This window comes from Carassius auratus, chromosome 11 (assembly GCF_003368295.1).
Source record: "Carassius auratus strain Wakin chromosome 11, ASM336829v1, whole genome shotgun sequence".
Lineage (NCBI taxonomy): Eukaryota > Metazoa > Chordata > Actinopteri > Cypriniformes > Cyprinidae > Carassius > Carassius auratus.
The window spans coordinates 15,213,547-15,238,940 of record NC_039253.1 but is presented as its reverse complement, the minus strand read 5'-3'; the positions used below and the strand labels follow the sequence as shown (position 1 = coordinate 15,238,940).

Below are 25,394 nucleotides of genomic sequence, written 5' to 3'. Positions count from 1 at the left end.
ATTACCTCTTTAAAGGAATAGTTCGCCCAAAAATGAAAATTCATCCTTATGTCATTCCAAACCTGTATGTGTTTTTATGTTATTGGTTCTTTTGAGCACAAAAGAAGATATTTTAAAGAATTTGAAGTAAAAGGTTGACAGTAGTAGCTACCATCAATTGTTTGGATACCAACATTCTTCAAAATATGGTGGCTTTTCTTTACTGGAAACAGGTCAAAATCACAGTTAAGTCAGGGTTAATGCGTTAGGGGGCAGTGCAGAGCGACATGAGTCCATTTGTCAACACGAAGCAGCGCAAGCGTCGGAAGTGACGTAAATGTCGCGTTGTGATTTGTTGATGTTTGTGTCAAACTCGGTCGGTCGTTGTTACGAAAGAAAAACCTCGAAACCGAAGGAATAAAGTCGATCTGTGACGACTGTATTAATACACGAGACCTCGTATTATGTTAGGACAGGTGTAGCCATACATGCAGCGAACAAACGGTTCATAGACAAACAAAAACGGCCGTTTATTCTCTGTGTGTAACTCATAACAACATAAATCACCGAAAGCCATCCAGTGATGACAATACTCCCGAAGAAGAAACCGGCCTCCACCGCAAGTGGCGGTGATCATACGGACGAATCGGACAGACGAGGAGGTTCTGAGTCTCACCCTCATCCCCTCGCAGGACGCTCGGGGTCCCGACCCAGGGCCTCTCCTCCGCCTTGGACATATCAGGCCACGCCGCACACGTCCAGAGAGGAGCGGCGGATCGAGGCGAGCGCTCGCCCGCGGCCGGCCTCCCCTCAGCCCGCTACCGCTGGAGCACCGGTCGCGCAGTGCGAAGGGAGTGCGAACTCGGTTGTGGTCGCAGGTCGCGTCGAGCTGCCCTGCGGCGCAGGTGGCGTTGGAAGCTGCTGTTCGGGACCCGGACTCAGCAAGCGGAGACGACAGGCGGTCTGCTCCAGCGGTTTGACAGGTGGAGGAGGAAGAGTGGGATGCGGCGGTGGAGGAGGAGGAGGCAGCAGTCCAGGCTCAGAACCCGAGGAGGGAGCTGGAGGCAACAACAGTGAAGACGAGTATGAGAACGCGGCCAGATTACAGCTTGTGGACCCTGCCACAGTCGAGCAGGTATTGGATGCTGGCATTTGGCAGGATACTTGGCAACACGAGAACAGGCTGCCAGTTGTGTCATCTTCTAAAATGCATAAATGCATAGGCGCTGTTCTAAAGCATAATAGAAAAGTAAAAAATTCTCTATACATGTGCATTATTTATGTTATTGTATACGTGTTGATTGTCATTCATTCTTGATGGACAAGAAATAGACCTAGATGCTCTCTTAAAATATGTTATTCACAATTATGATATAAAAACTTCATGAAAATAATCATGAAATAAAAAGTTGAAATTATGACGTAACGTCATAAAACTAACCCTACGTAATGAAAGCAAAATTGAAACTGGAAGGTGACTGAGCTTGTCATTTATTATTCTTTGGAAGCTGAATGTTAGGCAGAAAGTTTTCTTTAATCAACTATCCTATTAATCTTTATGTCCAAATACTTCTTGGGGACACTGTCAATTTTGTTGATTGGAATAAATACTCCAAATGTCCTCATTGTTCTATAATATATATTTTCCTGGTTGCTTTTTGGCCTACAGCAAGAAGAATGGTTCGAGAAAGCCTTAAGGGAAAAGAAAGGCTATGAAATCAAAAAAATGAAGGAAGATGGAGCATGTCTTTTCAGAGCAGTTGGTAATATTTCTCTCCTGTATTTAGGGGTTATTTACTGGAAAGCTGAGTCAGTTTGTCTTTAGGACATGTGCTGTGCTTTGAATTTGCTGAAATTATAGTTTAGCAGTGCAGATGTAATCATGTGGCTATTACAGTGCATAGGTGCCATATTGTGGCAAATAACAGTTTTTCAGTCCTAAAGTATCACAACCTTTATTTAAAAATATATAATTTCTGTATTATTATTATTGTTGTTATTTTTATTGTTGTTGTTGGAAATCAATTTTTTTAGTTGCAATATGCATATAATTAATTTCTTTTTAAATTATGAATGACTGGGGAAGTCATGAAAATTCATTAAAAGTTGACAACTTTGGATTACAAATGTAATGATGTTATTTTAGTATTATTTATATATTAATACAGCTTTTCTAAATGTTAAAGTGCTTTTATCATCTCACCATTTTTTAAAGCTGATCAAGTGTATGGTGACCAAGATATGCATGATGTGGTACGGAAGCAGTGTATGGATTATTTGGTAAGTCAGTTTATTATTTAACAATATTTAAGATTTATGCGATCAGCTAGAGACAAAAAAAGATGGAAAATCTGACCACTCCCCAAGTTACCCCCACAAGCCACACCCCCAGCACTTATGATAAAAAAAAAAAACTTTAGCACATTTAAAGTTTTATTTTATGTTGTAATAATACACACTACTGTCCTGTAAAAAAAGGCAGCATTTTATAATCATGATAACATATTATAATAATGTTCCATAATATATTATAGTAAAGTATATATAATTGTTATTATTATTATTATTAAAGTACCTGCCAAAAGTTTGGAAACATTAGTTATTTTTGATCTTGAAATATATATCTTCTGTTCATCAAGGCTGAATTTATTTGATCAAAATAAAGTAAAAAAAAATTATATTATTACAATATTGTAAAATTATAATTACAAATTATAATTATTTTAAATGCTAATATATTATATTATTTAATGTTAAAGCAATAGCAATTTCAAATTCTCATTGGCATTCATAAAAAGTTTTACTGCTCTCATTTGCCACTTTGAATCACTTGAAAAAAAAAAACATACCTGGTTTAAGAATAAACGATTTGCATTTACAATAAAGTTAACTTTGAAGTGTGAATTTGACCCTTTTTAATGATCAAACAATGTGCACTTTAGATTTTTTGTTTATACTTTCATTTCAGACGAAAAACTCGGATTACTTCTCCAGTTATGTCACAGAGGACTTTACCACATACATTAACAGAAAGAGGAAGAACAACTGTCATGGGAACCACATTGAGATGCAGGCCATGGCAGAAATGTACAACCGGCCAGTGGAGGTTTACCAGTATGGCATAGGTTAGTCAACGTCTGTTGAATTCCTGGTGTCTCATTGGCTGTCAGTGGTATATTTTAAGATAGAAGAGGAAATATGTTTTACTTTTATTTGAAAACTCCCATTTTCTAGAGCCAATAAACACGTTCCATGGCATCCAAGAGAATAAGGATGAGCCGATACGTGTCAGTTACCACAAGAACATCCATTATAACTCTGTAGTGAACCCCTACAAGGCTAGTGTTGGGGTGGGGCTGGGCCTCCCCTCCTTCAAACCAGGGGTAATATACTTTAGTGATTTTTCACTCAATAATTAAAAATTTGCTGAAAATGTACTCGCCCACAGGCCATCCATGATGTGGATAAGTTATGTTTTTCCAGAAATTTAGCTCACTAATGGATCCTCTGCAGTTCATGGGTGCCATCAGAGTGAGAGTTGAACAGCTAATAAACAATTCAAAATACATTCATTGATGGACTGGAGTTGTGTGGATTACTTGTGGATTGTTGTGATGTTTTTATCAGCCGTTTGAACTCCAATTCTGACGGCACCCATTCACTGCAGGGGATCAATTGAAAAAAGCCTGAGGGTGAGTACATTTAAATTGGGGTTAACTGTTGCTTTAATATCTGTTAATTTGTCTTTGTGTAGTACGCTGACCAGAGTCTCATGAAAAACGCTATTAAGACGTCTGAGGAGTCATGGATTGAGCAACAGATGCTGGAGGACAAGAAAAGAGCAACGGATTGGGAGGCCACCAATGAGGCCATCGAGGAGCAGGTGGCTCGTGAGTCCTACCTGCAGTGGCTTCAGGACCAAGAGAAGCAAGCAAGACAGGTATGAAACCATACCAGCCATCCTAATCAAAGGAAATTTAAACGGCTTTGAAACATTTCCCCCTCTATTTTTCCATTCAGCCCCGTAAAGCTAGTGCCACCTGCAGTTCTGCCACAGCGGCCACATCCAGCGGCTTTGAGGACTGGGGATGCCGGTCTCCCCGCCAGCGCAGCTCTGCCCCCTCTCCAGAGCATCCAGGCCCAGCTCACCCCGAAACCCCTGTCAAACCTCCCTCTCCAGCTGGAGCTTCACTGGCTCTTCCCAAACCCCCGTCACCATGTGCCCCAGGTCTGTATGTGCATGTATGTTTTCTTTGCTTACACTAATGCACAATTCTTGCTTTCTAACTGGTTCTTCCTGGACTTCTTTTTTTAGGTCCAAGTCATCAGTCTTCTGCCAACTCTTCCCTGGTGTCGCTCTACCCAAGCCTGGGCTACAGGACTCTAATGCAGGAGATGTCACCTACTGCCTTCGGTAGGACATTGCTTGCTTCAGTTTAAATGCTTGTTGATCTATACTTTGTGTTTTTAAACAAGCTTACTTAATTAGCTGGATTTTTCATTTTTAGGTTTAACAGATTGGGAAGACAATGACGTTCTAGCCTCAGTTCTGGCTGCTTCACAACAAGAATACCTCGACAGTTTGAAGAAAAATGCAATGCACAGAGAATCTTCTCCAGACTGCAGTTGATATAATGGACAGCACAACTGGCAGCACAAACGACCGAACAGCTGCATTTCTAGATTTCAACACCTTGCAATGTTTCTTCCTCTCCCCCTTATAAATACCACTGTATTATTATTATTATATTGTTTTGCCAACTAATTTTCCTTAATTTCATTAAGCTTCTCGGACCTAGTTAGGCATGTTTAAATAAACATTATAAAATGAATATTAAAAATATCATCTCAACTGTTTAATATTATCAGGTGTTTTCATTATTTGAGCCGAATACATTAATTAGTATAAGAATGTTGAAAATATTTCGCTTTTTCCCATACATTTTTCTAAATTGACCAATGCAGCACAGCAAGCTGCAGTGTTTGGTTATATAAAGATAAAAAATAAAAAATTCAAATTGCTTCACTGTTTGTAAACAGTCCAGACGCTTTTAGTGAAAATTGAGGTTTCATTATTAAATATAGACATGTAACTAACATCATAACATACTATATGTCATATATCCACATGTGTATATATTTTAGTAAAGTGCAAAATGTAAATATTGTGTTTTCATATTGTGCTATTTAAATGTATAAATTGTATATAAACATTTATGTCCATGTAAATTTTATACACATATTCTGTAGTCTATAGTAAATTATAGTTTGGTCTAACACTTTTTATTACAGTCAGTTCCGGAAGTATTCTTGCCACTTTATACAAAGTACCTCTATTTTCAGGGGTTCAATAGTATTTGGTTAAAGTGACAAATGTAAATATAAGCACAATTTTAATACTTGGATGAAAATTCTTTTGCAGTCAATGGCTGCCTGTAGTTTGGAGCCCATGGACATCACCTTTCATATATATATATATATGAAATTTGCAGTTAAGTTTAAATATGAATTATTACAGCACCCCTCGCTGTCATGGAAACATTGCATGCCACAAAGGAAATCGCATCCACTACAGATATGACTAAATATAATTTTGGTTTAACTTCTGCGTTATGACTTTATGTAATGTCAGCACTTATCTCCAGTAATGAGAGTGGAATATAAATGTGTATATCGAAATGAAAACAGAGTTTTAAAACAGTTTTTATGAGTTTGAAGATATCTCCAAACGAACAGAGTCGTAGTTATTCAGTTTTTGATATCATCTTTTAATTTATGATTAGTAATTATTGCAATAGTGACTATTATCTATTTAAATATTACTAGTAAGCATTAATTGGATACTAGTACTTATTTTTTAGAAACTGATACTTATTCATTAGACACTAGTACTTGTATTACTTGTACATACTAGTATCTAATAAATAAGTACTAGTATGAAAAAAACTAGCATTAGTATCTAATAGACAAGTACTAGTATCTAATGAATGAGCCGTAATATCTAATAATAAATACTAGTACCTAATAACTACTAGTACAAAATTAAGTACTAGTCACTTGTGGAATACATACTAGTCAAAACTGAATAGTTGATATCTCAATGACGAATCCCCATAGAGGTCAGTAGCAAAATTTCAAATTTGTTACTAGTAACTATTGAAATAAGTACTATTATCTAATGGATAAATACTAGTATCTAATAATTAAGTACTAAAATCTAATAAAAAAATACTAGTATTTAATCAATAAATACTAGTATCTTATGAATAAGCACTAGTACATAAATAATAGGTTAATTAATAGGTACTATTACTTAAAGGAAAATATACTAGTATCTAAGAAATAAGAATGAGTAACGTTAAACTAGATACTAGTGCAGTTTATAGATTAACTTGCTATACGACAAGTTTTTTAATTTATTTATAAATACATATACGTGCGTGGAAAACAGCGTACGCATTTCAGTACCTTTTTTTGTGTGTATGTAACATTTATACGGTATTTCATTATGGACTTTTATTATAAAACAAGTCAACCGGAAGTGGTTGTGGGTATTTGTTTTGTATCGATTTTAATGTGAGGCTTCCTGGAGCACCGGCGGCTGAGTCAGTTTCGCAGAACGAAACCTGAAGATGATTTTGGTTTTGATCTGGCGTTAGTAATTTATTCAGTCAGACATGAATGTGATTAAGACGACGAACGTTAGTAGATCAGTTCACGAGATGAGCCATTTATGGGGGGAGATCGTGAGTTTTTCCCGTATATAACGTAGACTAGCTGAAGTTAGTGTCCTGTAATCTGTTCAATAATTTAAACCAGTTCATATTATGTAAATATCGCGATCGATAGTAATTCATCGTTGTTAAAGTTTCTGCTTGAGAAGACGTGCGTTTCGGTGTTTAAACTCCACGAGCGGTGCAGATATGGGATAACAGCAGTAATTAGATTAAACGGCTTTAGACTCCATCTTTGTAAACTAAGTACGAACCTTAATTTATTATACTGCTTTACTGATATATTTGTCGTTTGACTGGGTGTTAAGTCACGTTCTCATTTTGAATTCAGCTGTTTGCATGTTGACATGGATCAGAGTCAAGAGAGTGGGAATATGGAGGAGGTGAGGATATGTGATCCATCCATCCTTCCACAATGTCTTGATCAGACAGGTAATGTTTTGCTGCATTAAAACATGCGTTATAGTGGCTAACATGCTGATTTTACAGTGCTGATTTTACTTTGCTTTCCAGATGTTGCTTACTCAGACAGTGACGTCCCATCAGAAAACCATTGTGTTAATGAAGATCACAGGACGCCTTCAGACCCAGAGGGGCTCTTGGAGTCAGCAGACCCCACATCAGTAGAGATCTGCCAACAACAAGAGCTTTTAAGAGATATGCTGAAGCTCCAGACTGATGAAGACCGCTCTCTGTGCGCCGGGGCTTCGGAGACTGATTCTGGGAAAGCGTCTGAGGACTCTGCATTAGCCGACAGTGTCCACGATGACTCGGGCGAGTTTGTCGTAACCATGTTAGCTCAGGGTAAGATGGAGGAGCAGGGAATTGGGATGGAAGGAGCCTTGTCCTCTCTATCTGAGACCGGCACACCTCCGGGACCTCCCTCGCACAGGAACGAGGATGTGACGGCAGAGAGTTGGAGACAGCACAGGAAGCATGTATTTGTGCTGAGCGAGGCTGGGAAGCCCATCTATTCCCGATATGGAAGTGAGGAGGCCCTGTCCTCCACTATGGGAGTGATGATGGCCTTGGTGTCCTTCGTTCAAAGTGGAGACAACATCATTCGCTCCGTTTACTCCGGTAGGTGACTTAGGAAATATTGGCCCAAAGACTGTGAAGTGAAAATTGCATGCAGATTTACTCCTCTCACAAAACAGCTAAAAATCTGTGTTTACTCATATGCACTCTCCACCTTCTAATATCCTCTGACATAGAAACGCAAGTATCTTTTAGTGTTTAATTTAATTGATCAGATTTTTCATGTAGCCCATAGTTTTTTTTTTTTTGAATCCTTTAAATCAATTTGGTTGAACAATTAGTTTTTTTTTTTTTCACCAGTATTTTTCTGAAAACTTTTGAATTTTTTTTTTACAAAATTACCAACTTTAAAAAAAAAAAAATAGCGTTTTTTATTTTTTTCTCTATTCTATATTATGTTTAATGTTATAAAAATGGACTTACGTTCAAAAGTTAGTTTTGTCAGATTTTAGACAAATTTTAGACGTATATGGAAAATATTTTACGTTCAACAAGGCTGTATTTTGATTAAACATTTAGTAAAAAAGGAACATTGTGAAATATTATTACAATTTAAAATAACTATTTTCTGTTTTACTATATTTTAAAAGGTAATTGTAAAAAAAATTGTTCTGCTTAGTATTTTTGTTAAAACCATGAATTTATTTTCAGGATTTTTTGATAAATAGAAAAAAGTAGCAATTATTTAAAACATAAATGTGTTTTAATATTTTAAATGTCTTTACTATCACTTTTGATTACTTTAATGAAGGTGTTCTTATTGAATAAGCGTATTCCTCTACATTTTGAATGGTAGTGTATATTGTTTACATCCACAAATGTGAACACATTTTCACAAATTCTTATGCAATTGCGGTGTTAGTTAATCATATACCTAAGTAATGAATAATCATTCTTAAATAACTTAAACTGGTTCTTCTCTCCTGATAGATGAGCACACGGTTGTGTTCATGCAGCGGGGTCCTCTGGTGCTGGTGTCTGTCTCCAGCAGCCGTCAATCAGAGCAGCAGCTCCGTAACGAACTGCTCTACGTCTACAACCAGATCGTCAGCATGCTCACGCAGGCCAGCATCACCCGCATCTTCGAGCACAAGAAGAACTACGATCTGCGTCGCCTGCTGGCCGGCTCGGAGAAGATCCTCGACGGCCTCCTTAACCTTGTGGACTCAGACCCCAGCCTCCTACTCTCCGCCGTGCACTGTCTCCCCTTGGCCTCATCTCTCAGGGACTCGCTCAGTCAGATTCTCCAGAAGGCCATCACGCCTAACCTGGTCTTCTCAATCCTCATAGCCAAGAACCAGCTGCTCACCATAGTGCAAGAGAAGATGGTCATCGACGATGCCCGACTAGAGCCTGCTGACCTCCACCTGCTGCTGAACCTCATCGGGGCCTCGTCTGCCTTCCAGGCTGGGGAGATCTGGACGCCCATCTGCCTACCCAGTTTTAACCCTGACTGTTACTTTTATGCGTACATCTCGTACCTGGACCCTCCTGAATGTACTGTTTGTCTGGTTCTTCTCTCCACTGATAAAGAGGCGTTTTATTCTGTGGCCGAGTGTAAGAGAAGGATCGAGGAGGCTATGCAAACGCAGAATGCGCTCAGCTCCATAGCGAAAGCACACTCGTACAGCGTTAGTCAGGTGGGAGTGTCTGACCTCAGGCATTTCATGTACAAGCCTTTTGATGTGCCCGACAACCATCGCCAGCTAACACAGTTCACCAGGTGAGTCTTCACGGATATCACAAAATCGGTCCAGCTCACTTCTTCCCCAAATAAACAATATTTATATGATTTCTTTAAATGAAGCATGGATTTTTTTTTTAGTTCAGTTCCTAATTTTTCTTGTAAAAACTGATAGATTTTTTCCAGAATTCTTTGATTAATAAAAAAAAAAAAAAAAAAAAAAAAATATATATATATATATATAATTCTAGCCCAAAATAATAAGCGGATAATTATTTTCATGTTATGGCTGACTGAAAAATGCAGATATTAAAATTCTATAATATTTTGACAAAATAAATAAAAAAATTGGCAAAATTGTCATTCAAATAATGTTACATGGTAAAAATAATTTTCATAATTTTCTTCATGCAAAATACTATATCTTTTTCCCCATTTTTATTTTTGATAAAATGTGTCCTGGACATGTTTTTATGAGATTGATCCATATTTTTATTTTAACCCTCTGCTTGTTGTGAACACTTTTATTATTAAATAAATATAATGTATGTGCTGTGATGCGCTATTGTGATGGTTAGCTAAAACTAAAACTATTAAAAACTATTACCAAAAATAAGATTAAATAAATATAAGTTTTAGATGAAAAACTATAAAATTAATTATAAATGTTGCCTTGACAACTAACAGAAATAAAATGTTTAAGTATTAAAATAAAATATATAAAAAACTTTAAATACATTTATTAATAAATAAATTGTAATTATAAATAAAATGACTAAAAACCTATTGAAAATAAAGTAAGGCTTATTCGTAAAAATAATAAATATGAAAAATTAATTAAAGTGAAACTGAACCTATGCCAATTTAAGATATTTATAAATAAAATAATAGTATGTAAACAGTTCCAAAAACACTGCCAATGTTTTATTTGGCAAACTTTTAAATGTATTTAGTTAAAGTCTTTGTTTGCTGGCTTCATGACATCAGATTTTTCCTCAGCATCTCTACAAGTAACTTTTGAACTGTATCAGTGAGCTGTAGATCTGAGCTCATGGTCACGCTCTCACATATTTCCTGAATGAATTTCACAGAGGAATTGAAAGCATTTTTTCTTCATTTATCCTGTTGTTTGATGCCAATAGAATGTGTGTCATGAGATGTGCGGTACAATGTAATCTACCACTAATAAAATTTCAGAAAATATTGAGATCTAAAGCACAAAGCCACCTTTGTTTTTCTCTGTGCCTCATGGGTTTCCTGCAGCCCAGAGATGGAAGCGCCGTACAACAGTGAAGAGGAGCAGATGAGACTCCTGGACCTGTACAGAGACATGCACGGCCGAATCCACAGCACCTCACGCCCCCTCAAGCTCATCTACCACGTGGCCGAACGTGAGACGCTGCTGGCCTGGGTAAGTGAATGACAACTGCTGTCAAACGCATCTGTTCCAGTCCTCTGAGAGCAAAAAATGCTTTCTATCTCGCCTGGCACTTTCACGTCGTTCTCTCCGCACAGACCTTGAAAGATCGAGTAACCTTTAAGGCCTCTGAGCAGCACTCAACATTTGCATATGCATATTATGCAAATGAGGATCCTGACCTTGCTCCAAATGGAGTTCATTTGTAATATTCTCAGGTTAATTATGTGTTGCCCAAAGCAATTTAAAGGAAAAAGTTCACCAAAATTTTAATTTCCTGAAAATGTACTCACCTTCAGGGCAGGCCATTCAGAATTGTGTTTCTTTCAATTAGCATTACAGTACTTGCTCACCAATGGATCCTCTGCAGTGAATGGGTGCCGTTAGAATAAGAGTCCAAACTGCTGATAAAAACCACAATAAGTAGTCTCCAGTCCATCAATTAATGTGTTGTGAATTGAAAAGAGACCGGTTTGTAAAAACCAGCTCCAGCTCAGAGTTCAAGCACTGTTTGGATTACTTGTGATGTTTTGATCGGCTGTTTAGACACCCATTCTGACGGCACCCATTCACTACAGAGCTCCAAATCTATGATTTACATGACCTAAATGGGAGGACCTTTTTTTTTTTTGGCTGAACTATTCCTTGCATTTTCCACATTTCAGGTCACGAGCAAATTCGAGTTGTATACATGCTTCAGTCCCCTTGTCACGAAAACCAGTGCTATCAATGCCATCACTAAACTGCTGCGCTGGATCAAGAAGGAGGAAGACCGTCTGTTTATCCGATACCCTCCAAAATACTCCACCACCCCTAACCCCAGTAAGAGCTCTAAAGGAGGTAAGAGTCCCGTTGAATCAGATGTATGTTTTCTTGGTAGTTTACAAGATTCCCTTCGTCTGCTGACCGTTTGCTTTGTTTTGGTTTCAGATGCACATTGACCAGACGGACCCGCTGTGATCTGACCGCTAAAATAGCAGGACGTGCATCTTCGCATTCACATTTAACTCAGTTTAATAAAACAATGGAGATGATTCCACCAAAAGATCCTAATCTACCATGAGTTAATAAGTCATGTAAAGCTGCTGCTTTTGTTTTTGTGTCTTTAACCATTTGACAGACACATCCTGGACTGGATCTGATTTTATGTGGAAGAAAAACTAATCAAATTTTGTGAACCTTTTATTCCAGAACAGAACAGTTTGAGCTTTTCATAGCAAAGGCCCAATAAAATGTGGATTTTTTTCCCCTTCCCTACTGGTGGCAGTGAACAATAATTGAAGCTATAACCAGATTATTTTACTTTATAGGAACATTTAATTGCATATAGATTAGATGGTATTAAGTACAAAGATCAAATCTGGTTTCCCAGTGATGAGCTGTTTATCAAGTCTCTTATTTAGCATGGCTGCTTCAGCTGTGCGTTGTCACATTGCACCTTTGTTCTTTCTTGTGATGTATTTCTTTTAGAGGTTTTCTTTGCCTTTTTGTCTTATATGGTTTTCTACTTGAAACTGAACAGACCAACCATTGCTCCAATATAATGAAAGAAAATATCATGATAAAACATATCACCAGATCATAAAATTCTGTCTTAACTATGGGATTAATGTACTTTAATTTCTGTCTCAGTTAGGTTACTGCACAGCATGTGTGGTTTACTGTTGTATATATTTGTTTGTTTCCTGTTTGACATGCCGCTCATGAATCGTGACATTTATTCTTCTGGCATGTGCACTATGATGCTGTCAAGATCAAGACCTCCAAAATAGGTTTGTTTTAACCACTGGGCATAACAGGAAAATCCTCAATGTATGATATTTGGAGAACTACATGAAATTTTTTTTCTTTTTCTGGAAAAACATTTGTATTCAAGAGGAATAATATATTGGTGCTGTAATAAATCTGAGGTTGCTCAAAGCACATGTATTTTGAAATCTCATATACTGACGTGAATGCTAAATTTAGTCTAAGTGCATGATCAAGATGTATCGCTCAAGTTCAGCTTAATGACAGGGAAACATAAGCTCAACAGTGTTTTTATTTCTCATTTCAGACATTTTTTGTTTGGTACTATTAGCTTTTTCACAGGCTTTAAAAAAAACACATTTCTCTTTTACTCTGCGTACATGATCTAAGAGACTATATGGTATTTTACTCTACAATGTTCTCTCACGGTAGACCACTAAGGAACAATTGCATTAAAGCAGTAATGCCTTCTGAACAATATAAAGCTCTACAGAGCTGTTAAGTTAAACCTTCTCAATAACTATTAAATAACTTTTCCATAACCACTCAATAAATTAAAATGACATGTACAAAGTTTGTCATTAATTTACATTTCAGATTTTAAAAACACATCTGTGCATATTTTCTACATTACATGCATTTATATTTACACAGTGTTCTCCACGCACAATTACAAGCTTTTTAACAAACACAGTCTTTCTTTAAAATAAAGGGCACATCTTAACTTAACAAAAGACACAAAATAGAGCTCTGTGTAAGCAGTGCCAAATAATTTCATTTAGTGGCACCTCACAGTAGGTTAAAACCGCCGTGGTAGTAAAACACCAGACGCTCAGAAGTTGGAATCTGATAAAGACGAAAAGTATATATGACCACGTTAGAATGATTAACCAGCAGCTCTAAGGGGAACAGAACATTTTGTGCACATCCTAAATCCAGAAGGTTATCCAAGTAAACCGTAACAAAATTCTAGCACAAAGTTCCTGAATTGTACTGCCCTAAATACTCTGGTGCATTGGCAACATAAGTGATACTATCACTTCACATTCAAGAAAACGGCCGAAAATTAACAAAACATTTCAACATACAGAAATAAGTGCAGTTACAATAAGTGAATTTAACACATTCTTAAAATCTTGGTTGAATGAGAACATTTAAAGTTAACCAGGATTGATTTATGATGTGCCTTGAGTTATGAGGGATAGGAAAACATTATATTAAAAAAAGAGCTTATTAATCTGCCTGTCACTGGTATAAAAACCAATAAATATCTGAATGTTATGAACGTACCTCCATTGGTATCTTACAGTCAGTTTAGACAAACATTTAAAGTGCCCCTATTATGCCTGTGATGAAAGGTTCATATTTTGGTTTTGGGAGTCCCCAACAACAGGTTGACATGCATGCAAGGTCAAACACTTGTTGTCTTATAATATGCATTTATTTTTTTCATTATTTGCTCAACGGCTCCCAGACAATTCGCTCAATTATTAATTTTTCCAAGCTCCTCCTTTGTGTGACGCTAATCTGCGGTGATTGGTCCGATTGGTCTAATTTTCCTTTCATCATTCCTGTAATGCCTGATAAAGCAGTGTTTGTGAGGCAGTGCTGCTTTGTTTACAGCGTAACCAGGGAAACAGCTATTTTACTGCTCCTAAAGCAACACCTAGTGGCAAAGAATACATATGCATTTTCATTCAGACCAACGGGAAAAGACCAACAAGTGGGCGGGGAATATGCTAATGTTTCATGTTGACATCAATGGCTTTGGATTGGTTTTTAAAATGACTAATTTCAATGATTCAGAGTCGACTCTTTCTTTTGAGAGACAGTGACTTTATAAACGGTGCTCTTTCAGATGTAAAACTTTGCAGGATGTTTTCATTCACTCAGAGCTGTGTAACACACTGCATGAAAGGTGATTTTAAAAAATCCATAATAGGGGCACTTTTATAAAAGTCTTTTATATAAAATTTGAGGGGTTAAAGGTTGAGTTTTCCTTCACGTGGCTCAGGTGTGTCATCGCCCTGTCATATGCCATGTGTACTGACTTGCGCACATTCGGTTTCTTGCCCTCCATCAGACGCAGCCTGTCAACAGTGTCGTCAATGCCCATGTGATGGAGCTTGTCCAACGGCAGCCACTGCCTGATTGTCAATTAATAACAAAACAGTGACTTTAGTACACCTATAACAGACTTCGAAATATGTTTCACGAAGTGGATGTTTCTCCTTACCAGGTTCTTTTTGTATCAAAAAACAGCACAAGAAAGAACTTCTCCTCTGTCTCCTCTTGTCTTCGTTTACCCAGATCCAAAACATCTGCTGGAGGCACTGGGATGGGAATGCCGTTGTGAAGAATTCCTTCCCGGGGCATATTAGGATTGACAATCTGTTGAAAAGCATCGTTACTTTAGGCTAGGACAGGCTGGATATACATATATTCAAGAGTCTCATGTATATATTCAACACCATGTGATCCTTACCATTGCAGGGTATGAGGGGTATCCACGACATTTTGCCCAAACCAAGGTAAGAGGTTCCATCTCATCATTCTGAGAAGTTTCTTTGCCTACAAAAGCACAGACAATGAGAGTTGAGCAAAACAAATGAAAGAGGAGCGATATAGTTTAAAGGTATTCGTTGTACTCACTTGCATTAGAAACTCCATTCACGTCCTCACCGACAGGAACTTTGCTGAGAGCTGGTTTACCACGACTTCGTTTTGGAGGTGAGGAACTGCAGAAAACATTAGAAGATATACGATTTCAAAATGCAAAGCTCTTGTAGCAGGCACCTTGAACACCTGAATTACAGGAGTAAAGGGTCCTGTCATATAACTGGTTTCCATCCACAAACTTTCAAGTAAATTTTGGATTGCTGCATAAAAATCTTGGAAAAAAAAAACTAAATTCAAATATAAAAAGTGCGTGGATACATGTTTTATTCGGAAAGCAATCATGAGCATGAACATATATAAAATCTATTTGAAGTATTTCTAATATAAAAATTGTTATACAAAGCTGAAGTTTTAGCACCCTCCAGTCTTCAGTCGGTGTCCTTCAGAAATCACTGTAATATACTGATTTTCAGCTCAAGAAACATTTCTCAATATAAGTAATATTGAATTGTTTTTTTAACATTCTTTGGATTCTCAGGATTCAGGGTTCGAAAGAACAGCAAATATTTGAAATAAAACCCCTTCAGTTTAAATGTAATCAGTGAGCTGGGCTGTCAAGGCAGATCAGATCACTTCAGACAGATGTTAACATCGAATCTAAACTGGGACCCTAGTGACAGCATCCATTACCTGTGAGCTGGGAAGGTGGGAGTGCAGCTTTCTGAATCTGATGAGTTGCTGCTCTGTCTCTTGAGTCCATTTGTGATGCCTACATAAAGAGCATTAGAGCACTTTAGCAAATTAAACACATCAAAGTGGACAGCACTTAAATCACTGCTCAAAAACTTGAGACATCGCTTCAGTAAAGATATTCCAGTACCGTTTTCTTCAGGTGAAGAGTGGGCCTTTTCTCCTTCTCCATCCGAGCATGTACTCAGTCCTCTGGACCTCAGCTGATGAGGGGACGGAGGGGGTGATTTTGGGGCTGGTGGTGCTGACAATAATTTGGCTGGTGTGGTCTGCTTCAGCGATACATCATTTTCAGCTTTGCTGACTCCATTTTGCAATAAAACAGGCTTGTCCTTTGTTAGTCTGGTTCCATTTTTAGCTTTCTTAAAGAGAACCGACGTCCGACGACCCACACCCATCTTGGGCAAATCTGATGGGTTCTCTGTGGAGGAAACCCTGATCACTGCATCCTGGAAGCTCTCGTCATCTTCTAAAGTCTGATCATGATTTTCTTTCAGACCTCTTTCTTTTCCTTTTGCCCTCCGTTTTCTGTTTCCAGGTTTATTTGACTCTGCTGGAGTGGTGGTCCGTCCCATCTCAAGGCAGAACATGGGCGGGTTTGGTGGAGCATCTCCAGGTAAAGGTGAAGAGGCCGGACAAGTGGGTTCCTGCACTTTTTGGGATGTTGATTTCTTTAAATCTTCAACCATGGAAAGAAATTAATGATTAACTTAAATTTACATATAACACATGAGGTTTGAATAAAGAACTCGTTATCTGTCACTTTTCTGCCATGGTCTATTGTGGAAGCCCATTTGTGCCTCAATAAAACATTTCAAATAACAAATAGTAATCTTTGATGTTATTCTTAACTAAAATATAATTATATTCTTAATAAAAAAAAATATATATATATATATATAAATATGAAATGAAAAACCTGAACTGACAAACTAAACTTGCAAATTAACTAAAATAAAGTTGAAGTAACAATTACTTAAAATGGAAATAGATCCATTTAAAGCTTAATAAGAACTATAAAAAAATAACAGAAGCAAACATTTTTTTAATTACTAAAGAAAAAGTAAAAGAACAAAAGCTAATACAAATATTATATATATATATATATATATATATATATATATATATATATATATGCTACAATATTATATGAATAATATTAAACTTTTAAACTAAAAAAATATGAAGTTACGAATATGAAAAGTAGCTGCAATTATCTTTTTATATATATTTTATTTTACTGAGGCACAAATGGTATTCTTTGAAATAGAGACTTTGGTGGCATCCATAATATTATTTTTACTTACCTGAAAATGATATAGTACATAAATCATATAGCATGAAATTCCGAGAATAGCAGACATTTTCCAGGCATTTCTTACACTTCCTCTGGATATGATTTATCTTGTTTACTTGTTTACTGCATTACCTGTGTTGGAGGTTATGTAATCCATCTTTTCCCCTTTAATTTTCCCATTCAGCAGTCGTGAGTTGCGGTCCCGGTGGCTGATTTTGTGACGGAGGCTGTTGATTTCTCTGCGCAGCAGGCGCATGCGTTTTGTGCGACCTCCGCTGGTGCGCATAGATGCCACCAGATCCAGTTTGTCCAGCAGGGTTTTCAGCTGCTCCTCACGACACATGTGCACACGATTTTCAGGGTCCAAGAGCAAGTCAACTGTAAGTCATTTGATAGAAAGGAAAATGTAATGATTAATATTCAGGCAACCTGGGCTACATTTAATGTGTTTTTCTTGAGCCTTTCTGAAGCTTTAAAATGACATGAAGGCAAGCATATAATTACAGATCTACTTTTTTTTTGTCATTAAAAATATCGATATTTTTTATTGTCATTATTTTGGGGATGTTTACCTTCATCCCACCAGGAGACCGTGGCGTTGTGTTTGCTGGCCTGTTCTGGCAGGTGCATGCCTGTGCTGGGATCAAGGCCTATGCTGAGAGCCTGAAGTTGGGCGTGTCTCAGAATAGCTCCGCCCACCTCCCGAAGTTGCATGGCAGCTTTGTGGAACACTGTGTCATTGGAGTTGTATCTCAGACAGTTGGATATCATGAGATTGAAATCACTTTCCAAGTCAGCCACCGATGAGTATTTATGGGCCTCTAGTTTGTCGTGCATCGTAGAGAAGTCCATCGGCTCAGAAACAAACTCCAGATAGTCTGGAACCTGGGAAAACATAATAAAAAGGACATATGGAAAAAAGGATTTCCCCTACTCTCTTAAAATAAAATAGGTCAGTCTACAATGTACATACGTCGTGGCCATGGCTAAATGAAAGGAAATTTAAAAAATGCTTATTTCCTCACCTCCTTCAAATTGACCGGTGAGGTGAAAATTTGATCAGTGTCTTTCTCCTGCAGCTGCTCCAGTGTAGAGCGCAGAAACACCAGCGCCGGGGTGAGCTGCAGCTCCAGCACAGCCTGCTGAAGTTTCATCTTACCAGAGAAGAGAGCCAAATTAAACCGATGCTCTGAATTAGTAATTAACTCAGGCCTGTTCTGGCAATAAGTGATGCTTTGCAGAGAACAGGGCCTTGACAAGATAACAAAAGAACATTACAGACACAAAGGGATCTGTGTCACCTGTTCTCTTTTAAGCCTCTCCCTCTTTCTTATGAGCTCAATAAGAAGTCGAGCTTTTTCCAGGTCCTGACGAAGCTTCTGCCAGTACTTTAGCTCTTCTCTGACTGCCTGCAACTTTGCATCTGGCTCTCTCTAAAAATGAATGAAACAAGTTAACAAATCTGTAAATGTAATGCACATACAAGCACTCTGAGGTCTTTTAACACCGTAATAATTATGTCCTGTGCAGAATCCTATGCAAAAGATTTGAAAACATGATCAAATTAGCCATAATATGTAATAAACAAACAAACATGGGGCAGGGAAAGTGTGAATGACGAGTGCTGCAAATTTGTAGAAATCGGCAGCGCTTTCTGCTGGCACAGATTCTGTGTGGGCTTGGTTATTAACAGTTGGAGAACAGATTATTTATTTACACTCTTTACTGTCAATACAAGCGTAATGTGTTACAGCACACTAACCTGCTCTGACTTCTGAGCCTGTAGATGAGAATGGAGCCGGCGGATGAGCGGCACTCCATTCCGAGAGTGACGCTTTAGCAGCCAGTAATTGTGGAGCCTCTGCATAAACTGATTCTTCCTTTCAACAGAAACCCCTGTGCAAATCTTGTTGAGCCTGTTTAAGAAATATCAGAAAGGCCATTAGTTCAATTCTACATGAGACATTCACAACCTATTTCTCATCTGTAATGCAACACAGGATATCTAATTAAATTCAATTCATCCATTAGCATTATAAAAAGAGAGTAGATGTGCTCGTAAAGGACTCTGCAATGTGAATATCCAATTTTTTTTTAAGGCAAGGCTTGATGGTCAAGTTCATCCACAAAAGCATCTTAATATATCACAATAATTATCCTTAATAAGTATATGTTTGTTTGCCATTATCGCAGTAACATTTTTACCAAGATTCAATCAAAAAGAACCAACCAAAAGCTTAGGGTTAAGTTTTTTTATGCTTTTGAAAGAAGCCTCTTATGCTGATCAAAAATAAAGTAAAAATCATAATACTGTCGAATATATATTATTATAATATAAAGCAGCATTTACTTCATTAGAAATTTGTTGTTACAGTGTAAAATAATTTACTGTCACTTTTGATCAATTTAATGCATTCTTACTAAATACATGTATGAATTCCTTACTGACCCCAAACTCCTAGAAAAGTAACCTTAAAGGGTTACTCCACCCCGAAATGAAAATTGTCATTAATCACTTACCCCCATGTTGTTTCAAACCCGTAAAAGCTTAGTTAGTCTTCGGAACACAATTAAGATATTTTGGAATAACCCAGATAGCACGTCTGATGGCAGATGGATTATTCTGATGATGACTTTTCATACCTTTAATGGACCTTGACACTGTTATTTACCTGGCAGTATATGGGACAGTCTCAAGGCTCCAGGTTTTCATCCATATTATCTTAAATTGTGTTCCAAAGACGAACAAAGCTTTTACAGGTTTGGAACAACAGGGGTAAAGTGATTAATGACAAAATGTTCATTTTAGGATGGAGTATACCTTTAAAAGCTATTCTTGCTTAACATTATTTTCCAGCCTAGACTGTGTTTTAGGAAGATAAACAATATTAATTCAATTTGATGATGATTTTAGAATAAAGTCACTTCTACACTGGCCAAATATAAAGAAGAAGATAAGGTTCTTCTACATGTTTAAAGTAAGTAGGGCTGCATGATTAATCAAATGTGCGTCAGAAAAGCCGGTTCTGTTATTAGTAGTAAATCTCCAGCACGTGCTTTCAGATGGAGCAGCATTTACTACACAGAGCCGTATTTCACAGACAAGATACGCAAAATCACGTTCATAATCGCAGATGATTTAATCATGCAATAATGAAATTGAAGAAATTGTTCTGTGATTATGAAAGCTGTTTGCATAGTTTGTAAGTGAACTTTGGCTCTGTGTAGTAAATGCTGCTCCATCTGAAAGCATGTGAAAATACCACATTAAATAACAGATTTTTACTCTAAACCCACTTTATAACGTCAGTCGAGTGTTTGAAATAAATCCTTCTGTGAGATGATATGGCTAATTACACAGAATAAAGGGGCGGTCACACTAGCCTTTGAACATGCGGAATTATTTCGGACGTCGCTGCGAATATGGGCGGGAGCAAGATATAACGGTTTCCCCTCAGTTATCACAGCGTGTACTGTGTCTTTTGTGGCTTATTGCGTATACATTGTGACGAAAGCGTCTTATTATATTGTACTCTCTGTCTCTCTCTCTCTCTATAAATATATACACACTAAAAAATAAAAAAATTATAGAACATGTACTCATTCAAATGTACCATCTGTTCCTGTAACCATTGACACTGCGAAACATGCAGCTTCTTTTTTTATTATCTTTTAAATATGTATTATATAAAATATGATGCTTCACTATGGATAATATTAGCACTTCCTTAATTTTTTTTTTTTGGTTGAGGTCACACAGTGACGTATCGATCATCTACTGGTCACACAACTTCACGTGATGCGAATTTGCAGGTCAGAGTTCAACAAACTTGAACTTTCGAACGCAGCGAAATGTGAAATTTTTCGCTGAGCCTGCGTTTCCGGTCTGACACATACGTATGAATGGAAGTCAATGGAATGAAAAGTGCAGTGTGACCTCCCCTTAAGGCACGCAACATATTTTATAGTATTCTTAGCAGTGATAAAGGCTTTGTGATGTTGATTAGCATTGCATTATTATATACTTTATTATAATACAAATTATAATAAGATGAAATCAGATAGGCCATATATTGTCGTAGTCGTGTGTTTATTAGTCACGCTGAATCAATGAAAGCAGTTAAATCTTCTGTTTATTCAGCAACCGCTATAGGGATTTCCTGGGTTTCTTCTTCAGGGCATATTTGTAGTTTCAGCACGAGAGCGCCCTCTGGCCTTCGGATGAAGATTTACTACGGATCACAGAACCGTGCTTCACTGAGAGATATGCATGACAATCACAGCTTCTGCTTAATCATGATTTATCGCCTTTGCTATTTAATTTAATCGTGCAGCCCTAACAGTAAGGTAAAATCAAAAGACCAGGCATAACAGTCAAAAAACATTTACCGAAAGGACGGTATCTGCGGCACCAGCAGGAGCGGCACTCCTGTCTTCCGCGAGGTTCCTGATGGATTCTTCTGTGTTTTCTTCTGTTGTGAAGCAGAACCTTTTTTCCGCCCATTCTGGCTTTGCTGCAGTGAAGGTACTAATGTGTATGACCTCTGACCTCTGTTACCCCTGCCCCCAACCAATCCGTTGTCTTCATCCCCCTCGGTCTCCATCCCAGGAGGCGAGTGATTCTCGCAAAAAGCAGTCTTCTTCACAGTAAAAGTGGTGCCATTGGCGCCAGTCTCCCGCACAGGGTCGATTTTCATATAGAGCCCAGCTCTCTGGGCACAAGTAACATGAAATGCCCTGTAGCAGTTCGCTTTGTGGCACTGAATAGATGCTCCCCTGCCTTTCTGCTTGCACAGGTAACAGGTGAGCTTCCATCGCGCAGGAGGAATGTTATTCACTCCCTCCACAGGCTCCAGGAACACCGTGTTGGCAAAGCACACTTCAGGGATCCATATGGCACAGATGACATGGGCCCAGCTTCCTTCACTGGTTTGCTTGAATGCACCTCCCCGATTGGGGCAGAGGACGCAATCGACGGGACGAGACGGAGACTGCAGACAGCGCCTGCACAGCCACTGACCCTCGGGGATGTAAGGCACCCCATAGCATTCCTGGTGCACAGCGAGGTTGCAGATGTCGCAGAACAGGATGACGTTGCTGTTGAGACACTCGTCGTCGAGGCAAACGCAACAGTAGGCATCTTCGTCGATGGTGCTCTGAGACAGCGTCTGGCTGCGGGACTCCAAAATGGACTCGCGCTCAAGTCGGTCAATCAGTAACTCGAACGTGTCAGGGGGGACTGAAGCGTGTCCATCGGACACACGCTTTTGATTGACCATCTCTAGCCAAGCCATGTCCTCCTCATCCATGTCATACTCTGCTTCATTGTCCAGCTCTTCCCCAGACTTCTCCATGAAGCGGTAATAAGCCACAGGAAGAGGAGGAGCCTCTGAAGCCGTGAAAGTGTCCACATTACGAAACGTAGGCTTAGGCAAGGGGGTTTGGTTATGAGCCACCTGGTTTTGCAAGCCATATTGAGAGCTTGATTTCTTTTTGGCTGTGTGTTTGCCATCTTTCCTCTTGCTTTTAGATGTGGTCTGTTTGTTTCCCTGTCTCTGCTCACTGTTCTCTTTGTTACTGTTGCATTCCGTCAGATCCTGAGCCAGCATCTCGTCTTCTGTTACAACAGAGAGCTGGTCACAGATGTTGATCCGGTGGAGCCGTCCTTCCAGCTCAATCTCCACCATTTTCTGAGCCTGTGCATATGTAAGTGTGTCTCTGGTTGTAGAGAAGTTCAGTCTGCATGGAGAAGGTGGACAGAGCAAAGCGTCTGTGTCAGCGAGGCTGGATGGACCAACCTGACCCTGATCCTTTCCTCTGACCATTCCTCTCCCAAAGCCTCCAGCCCGGGATTGGCCAACTCGTTTTCTTAACTTCCTCATTGGAGTGGTCCTCTATACAAATGCTAAAATACGAATGGACATAAGTACCTACAAAGATAAAAGGAATAAATATGTTACAAATATTGAGCACATACTGTTTTAAAACAAACAAACAAAAATGACACTACAGGTCAGTTTTAAGGACTTACATACACCATCAATATCTACATACTGATTTTTTTTTACAGAAGAGATTCATTTGTCTTGGAAGGAATTTGCTTGGTTTTGTAACATTTTATTTCCCGCCTGTTGAAAATATATTCTGATTTATGGAGCGAAAAAAAGTGTTTTATTTTAATTTTTTACAAAAGGCCATTTTTGAAAAAGAAATGCATATTTATGTGGTGTAAAGTCTGATCTTGAGAAAATATGAAGGGTCACTATCAGACAATTCTATTATTATTATTATTATTATTATTATTATTATTATTATTATTATTATCATCATCATCATTACATTTTTACTGACCTGTACCCTACCATAAATCTGTGAGACAAAACAAAAACCTCTTAATAATATACAAATAGCATGAGAGAGATTTATCTTCATTGTTAGACACTCATATTCATATAGTGTTACTTATTTAGTATGAAATTATAATTAACAATTTTTCCCCATGACTTACTGGACAATTTCATGACTATACCATTTTAGCATGAGTGATATTTATATCTCCCCTATCATCTCTGTAAAGACTAAACAAGTTGTTAGTAATTTGAATCACACTTCCGTGAACGCTATACGTCACAAGGTAACACATTTGCATAATTCCCGCCCACAAACACTTCATTCTACTGACCACTGTTTCTCAAATCTCAGGGAGTTCAAACATTTTTTTTTTTACATCTAGGGGAGTATGCTGTTAATTTGGACCAGAGACTGAATCTTAGCAATGTTTTGAACTAATCATTTGAGAATCGTTTGAAAATTAGGTGATATTTTGAGAAAACTAAAGCGTTTTTAATCTTGCATGCATGTAATCATATGCAAGAGACTCCCAAAACAGGTAAAAAAAATTGCATAATAGGGGCACTTTAACTATCAAATGTAGCAGCTATGGTGTATTTGCCGTGACAAAAAGTATATGCTTTATTGTGAACAATAAACATAATTACTCAAATGAGCAGATAAACATTTACAGCATGCATGTCACTTCATTTGAAACGTTGGAAATAAATGTATATCAGGCGAACCAATAGAGTGCTTTGCACATATCACGTGAATAATTCGAACCAATCACCGGGCAGACCTTCAAATTTTCCTCGACCCAGCTGACGTAGTTCGGTTGCAGAGCGCTAAATACCAATCCTGAAGCGAGACAGACGAGTCAGCCATTTTAGCAGGGCTGATGGACAGCCTCAACCTTGATTGTTTTTCCTGATAACAAACTCTGACGGTGTAATATGCCTTATTTACACATCATTTGCCAAACGACAAATAACTGCACATGACGCTATAGCTATTTGCAAGTCGTTTGCATGCAATGCCGTGTGAGTATCTGCACAGAAAAGGCACTTGTGTGTATCGTTAATAAAGCGCCGTGTACAGTCAGCAAAGCAGCGCCTTTCAATGCTGGAGCCATGTTTAGAGAGTGCAAACAAGCAAGTAACCGCAGCGCTGCCTGACCCCGTGACATTACTGTTTATAGAAAACAGTGGAAAATAAATCTGCAAACTTACTCTTTTATCGATCGCTCGAAACGACAGAGAATGCCGGTCATATCCAGGAGCGACAGCGTCCTCTTCTGTAGCAAGACGGGCTTCCTCAACCCTCCATTGAAGAGACTTCCCACAAAAACGTTTCTAAACACACATCTCCGCTCTTTACACAACACTAACACCTTGACATGGTGCCCGAGTGTTTCAAATAGGCGCCTGACATTATTGCAGAATGTATCGGGTGCATTGAACGTTGGTTTGTAATTAAATTGGCAAGAAAAATACGCCCCTTTAGAAAAAAGACGAATTCTCGGCGTTGGGTTTGCACTTGGCGCGCGCATCATGCGCACTGGTCTGCGATTGGTCGAAATCGTCACCGAGAGGCCGTGAATTCTTAAAGAAGCCAGTAGAAATTGAGAACGATGAGAAAAACAACGCGGTTGACTTCCCTATTATGTTTGCGCGCATAGACTCCATGTTCACATGCTACATAAACGTCCGTGTAAAGTATGGTACATTGTGGGGGGAAAAACGTAATTTCTTGACGATAGTCGACACCGTAGTTAATAATAATCCAGATAATAAT

General features: G+C 38.2%; 3 protein-coding genes across 3 annotated transcripts; 2 read left to right on the top strand and 1 right to left on the bottom strand.

Annotated features, from left to right (window-relative positions):
• The first annotated feature begins 301 nt into the window (after window positions 1-301).
• On the top strand, window positions 302-5,192 carry LOC113111140 (OTU domain-containing protein 5-A-like). Its single transcript, XM_026275636.1, has 9 exons — window positions 302-1,114; window positions 1,649-1,742; window positions 2,195-2,259; window positions 2,948-3,104; window positions 3,214-3,362; window positions 3,734-3,919; window positions 4,000-4,207; window positions 4,295-4,393; window positions 4,488-5,192. The coding sequence occupies exons 1-9, from the start codon at window positions 563-565 to the stop codon at window positions 4,607-4,609; spliced, it is 1,632 nt and encodes a 543-aa protein (XP_026131421.1). The 5' UTR covers window positions 302-562; the 3' UTR covers window positions 4,610-5,192.
• Window positions 5,193-6,533: 1,341 nt separating this feature from the next.
• Window positions 6,534-12,772, top strand: LOC113111138 (vacuolar fusion protein MON1 homolog B-like). The gene is made up of 7 exons (XM_026275634.1): window positions 6,534-6,959; window positions 7,045-7,145; window positions 7,227-7,793; window positions 8,682-9,474; window positions 10,699-10,846; window positions 11,518-11,692; window positions 11,783-12,772. The coding sequence occupies exons 2-7, from the start codon at window positions 7,061-7,063 to the stop codon at window positions 11,791-11,793; spliced, it is 1,779 nt and encodes a 592-aa protein (XP_026131419.1). The 5' UTR covers window positions 6,534-6,959; window positions 7,045-7,060; the 3' UTR covers window positions 11,794-12,772.
• Window positions 12,773-12,875: 103 nt separating this feature from the next.
• Window positions 12,876-25,394, bottom strand: brpf3a (bromodomain and PHD finger containing, 3a). Its single transcript, XM_026275633.1, has 13 exons — window positions 24,830-25,394; window positions 21,657-23,197; window positions 19,030-19,183; window positions 18,569-18,700; window positions 18,293-18,421; window positions 17,840-18,152; window positions 17,400-17,645; window positions 16,101-16,649; window positions 15,911-15,989; window positions 15,254-15,339; window positions 15,087-15,172; window positions 14,838-14,992; window positions 12,876-14,748 (listed from the first exon to the last, which is right to left on the bottom strand). The coding sequence occupies exons 2-13, from the start codon at window positions 23,147-23,149 to the stop codon at window positions 14,565-14,567; spliced, it is 3,606 nt and encodes a 1,201-aa protein (XP_026131418.1). The 5' UTR covers window positions 23,150-23,197; window positions 24,830-25,394; the 3' UTR covers window positions 12,876-14,564.

Coding starts and splice junctions, on each gene's coding strand:
- LOC113111138 (XM_026275634.1), top strand. CDS start 7,061: ATGGATCAGAGTCAAGAGAGTGGGAATATGGAGGAGGTGAGGATATGT. Junction 7,146..7,226: donor ACAATGTCTTGATCAGACAG/GTAATGTTTTGC, acceptor TTTGCTTTCCAG/ATGTTGCTTACTCAGACAGT. Junction 7,794..8,681: donor CATTCGCTCCGTTTACTCCG/GTAGGTGACTTA, acceptor CTCTCCTGATAG/ATGAGCACACGGTTGTGTTC.
- brpf3a (XM_026275633.1), bottom strand. CDS start 23,149: ATGAGGAAGTTAAGAAAACGAGTTGGCCAATCCCGGGCTGGAGGCTTT. Junction 18,153..18,292: donor CACCGGTCAATTTGAAGGAG/GTGAGGAAATAA, acceptor ATGTTTTCCCAG/GTTCCAGACTATCTGGAGTT. Junction 15,173..15,253: donor GAATGGAGTTTCTAATGCAA/GTGAGTACAACG, acceptor GTGCTTTTGTAG/GCAAAGAAACTTCTCAGAAT.
- LOC113111140 (XM_026275636.1), top strand. CDS start 563: ATGACAATACTCCCGAAGAAGAAACCGGCCTCCACCGCAAGTGGCGGT. Junction 3,105..3,213: donor GGTTTACCAGTATGGCATAG/GTTAGTCAACGT, acceptor CCCATTTTCTAG/AGCCAATAAACACGTTCCAT. Junction 4,394..4,487: donor GATGTCACCTACTGCCTTCG/GTAGGACATTGC, acceptor TTTCATTTTTAG/GTTTAACAGATTGGGAAGAC.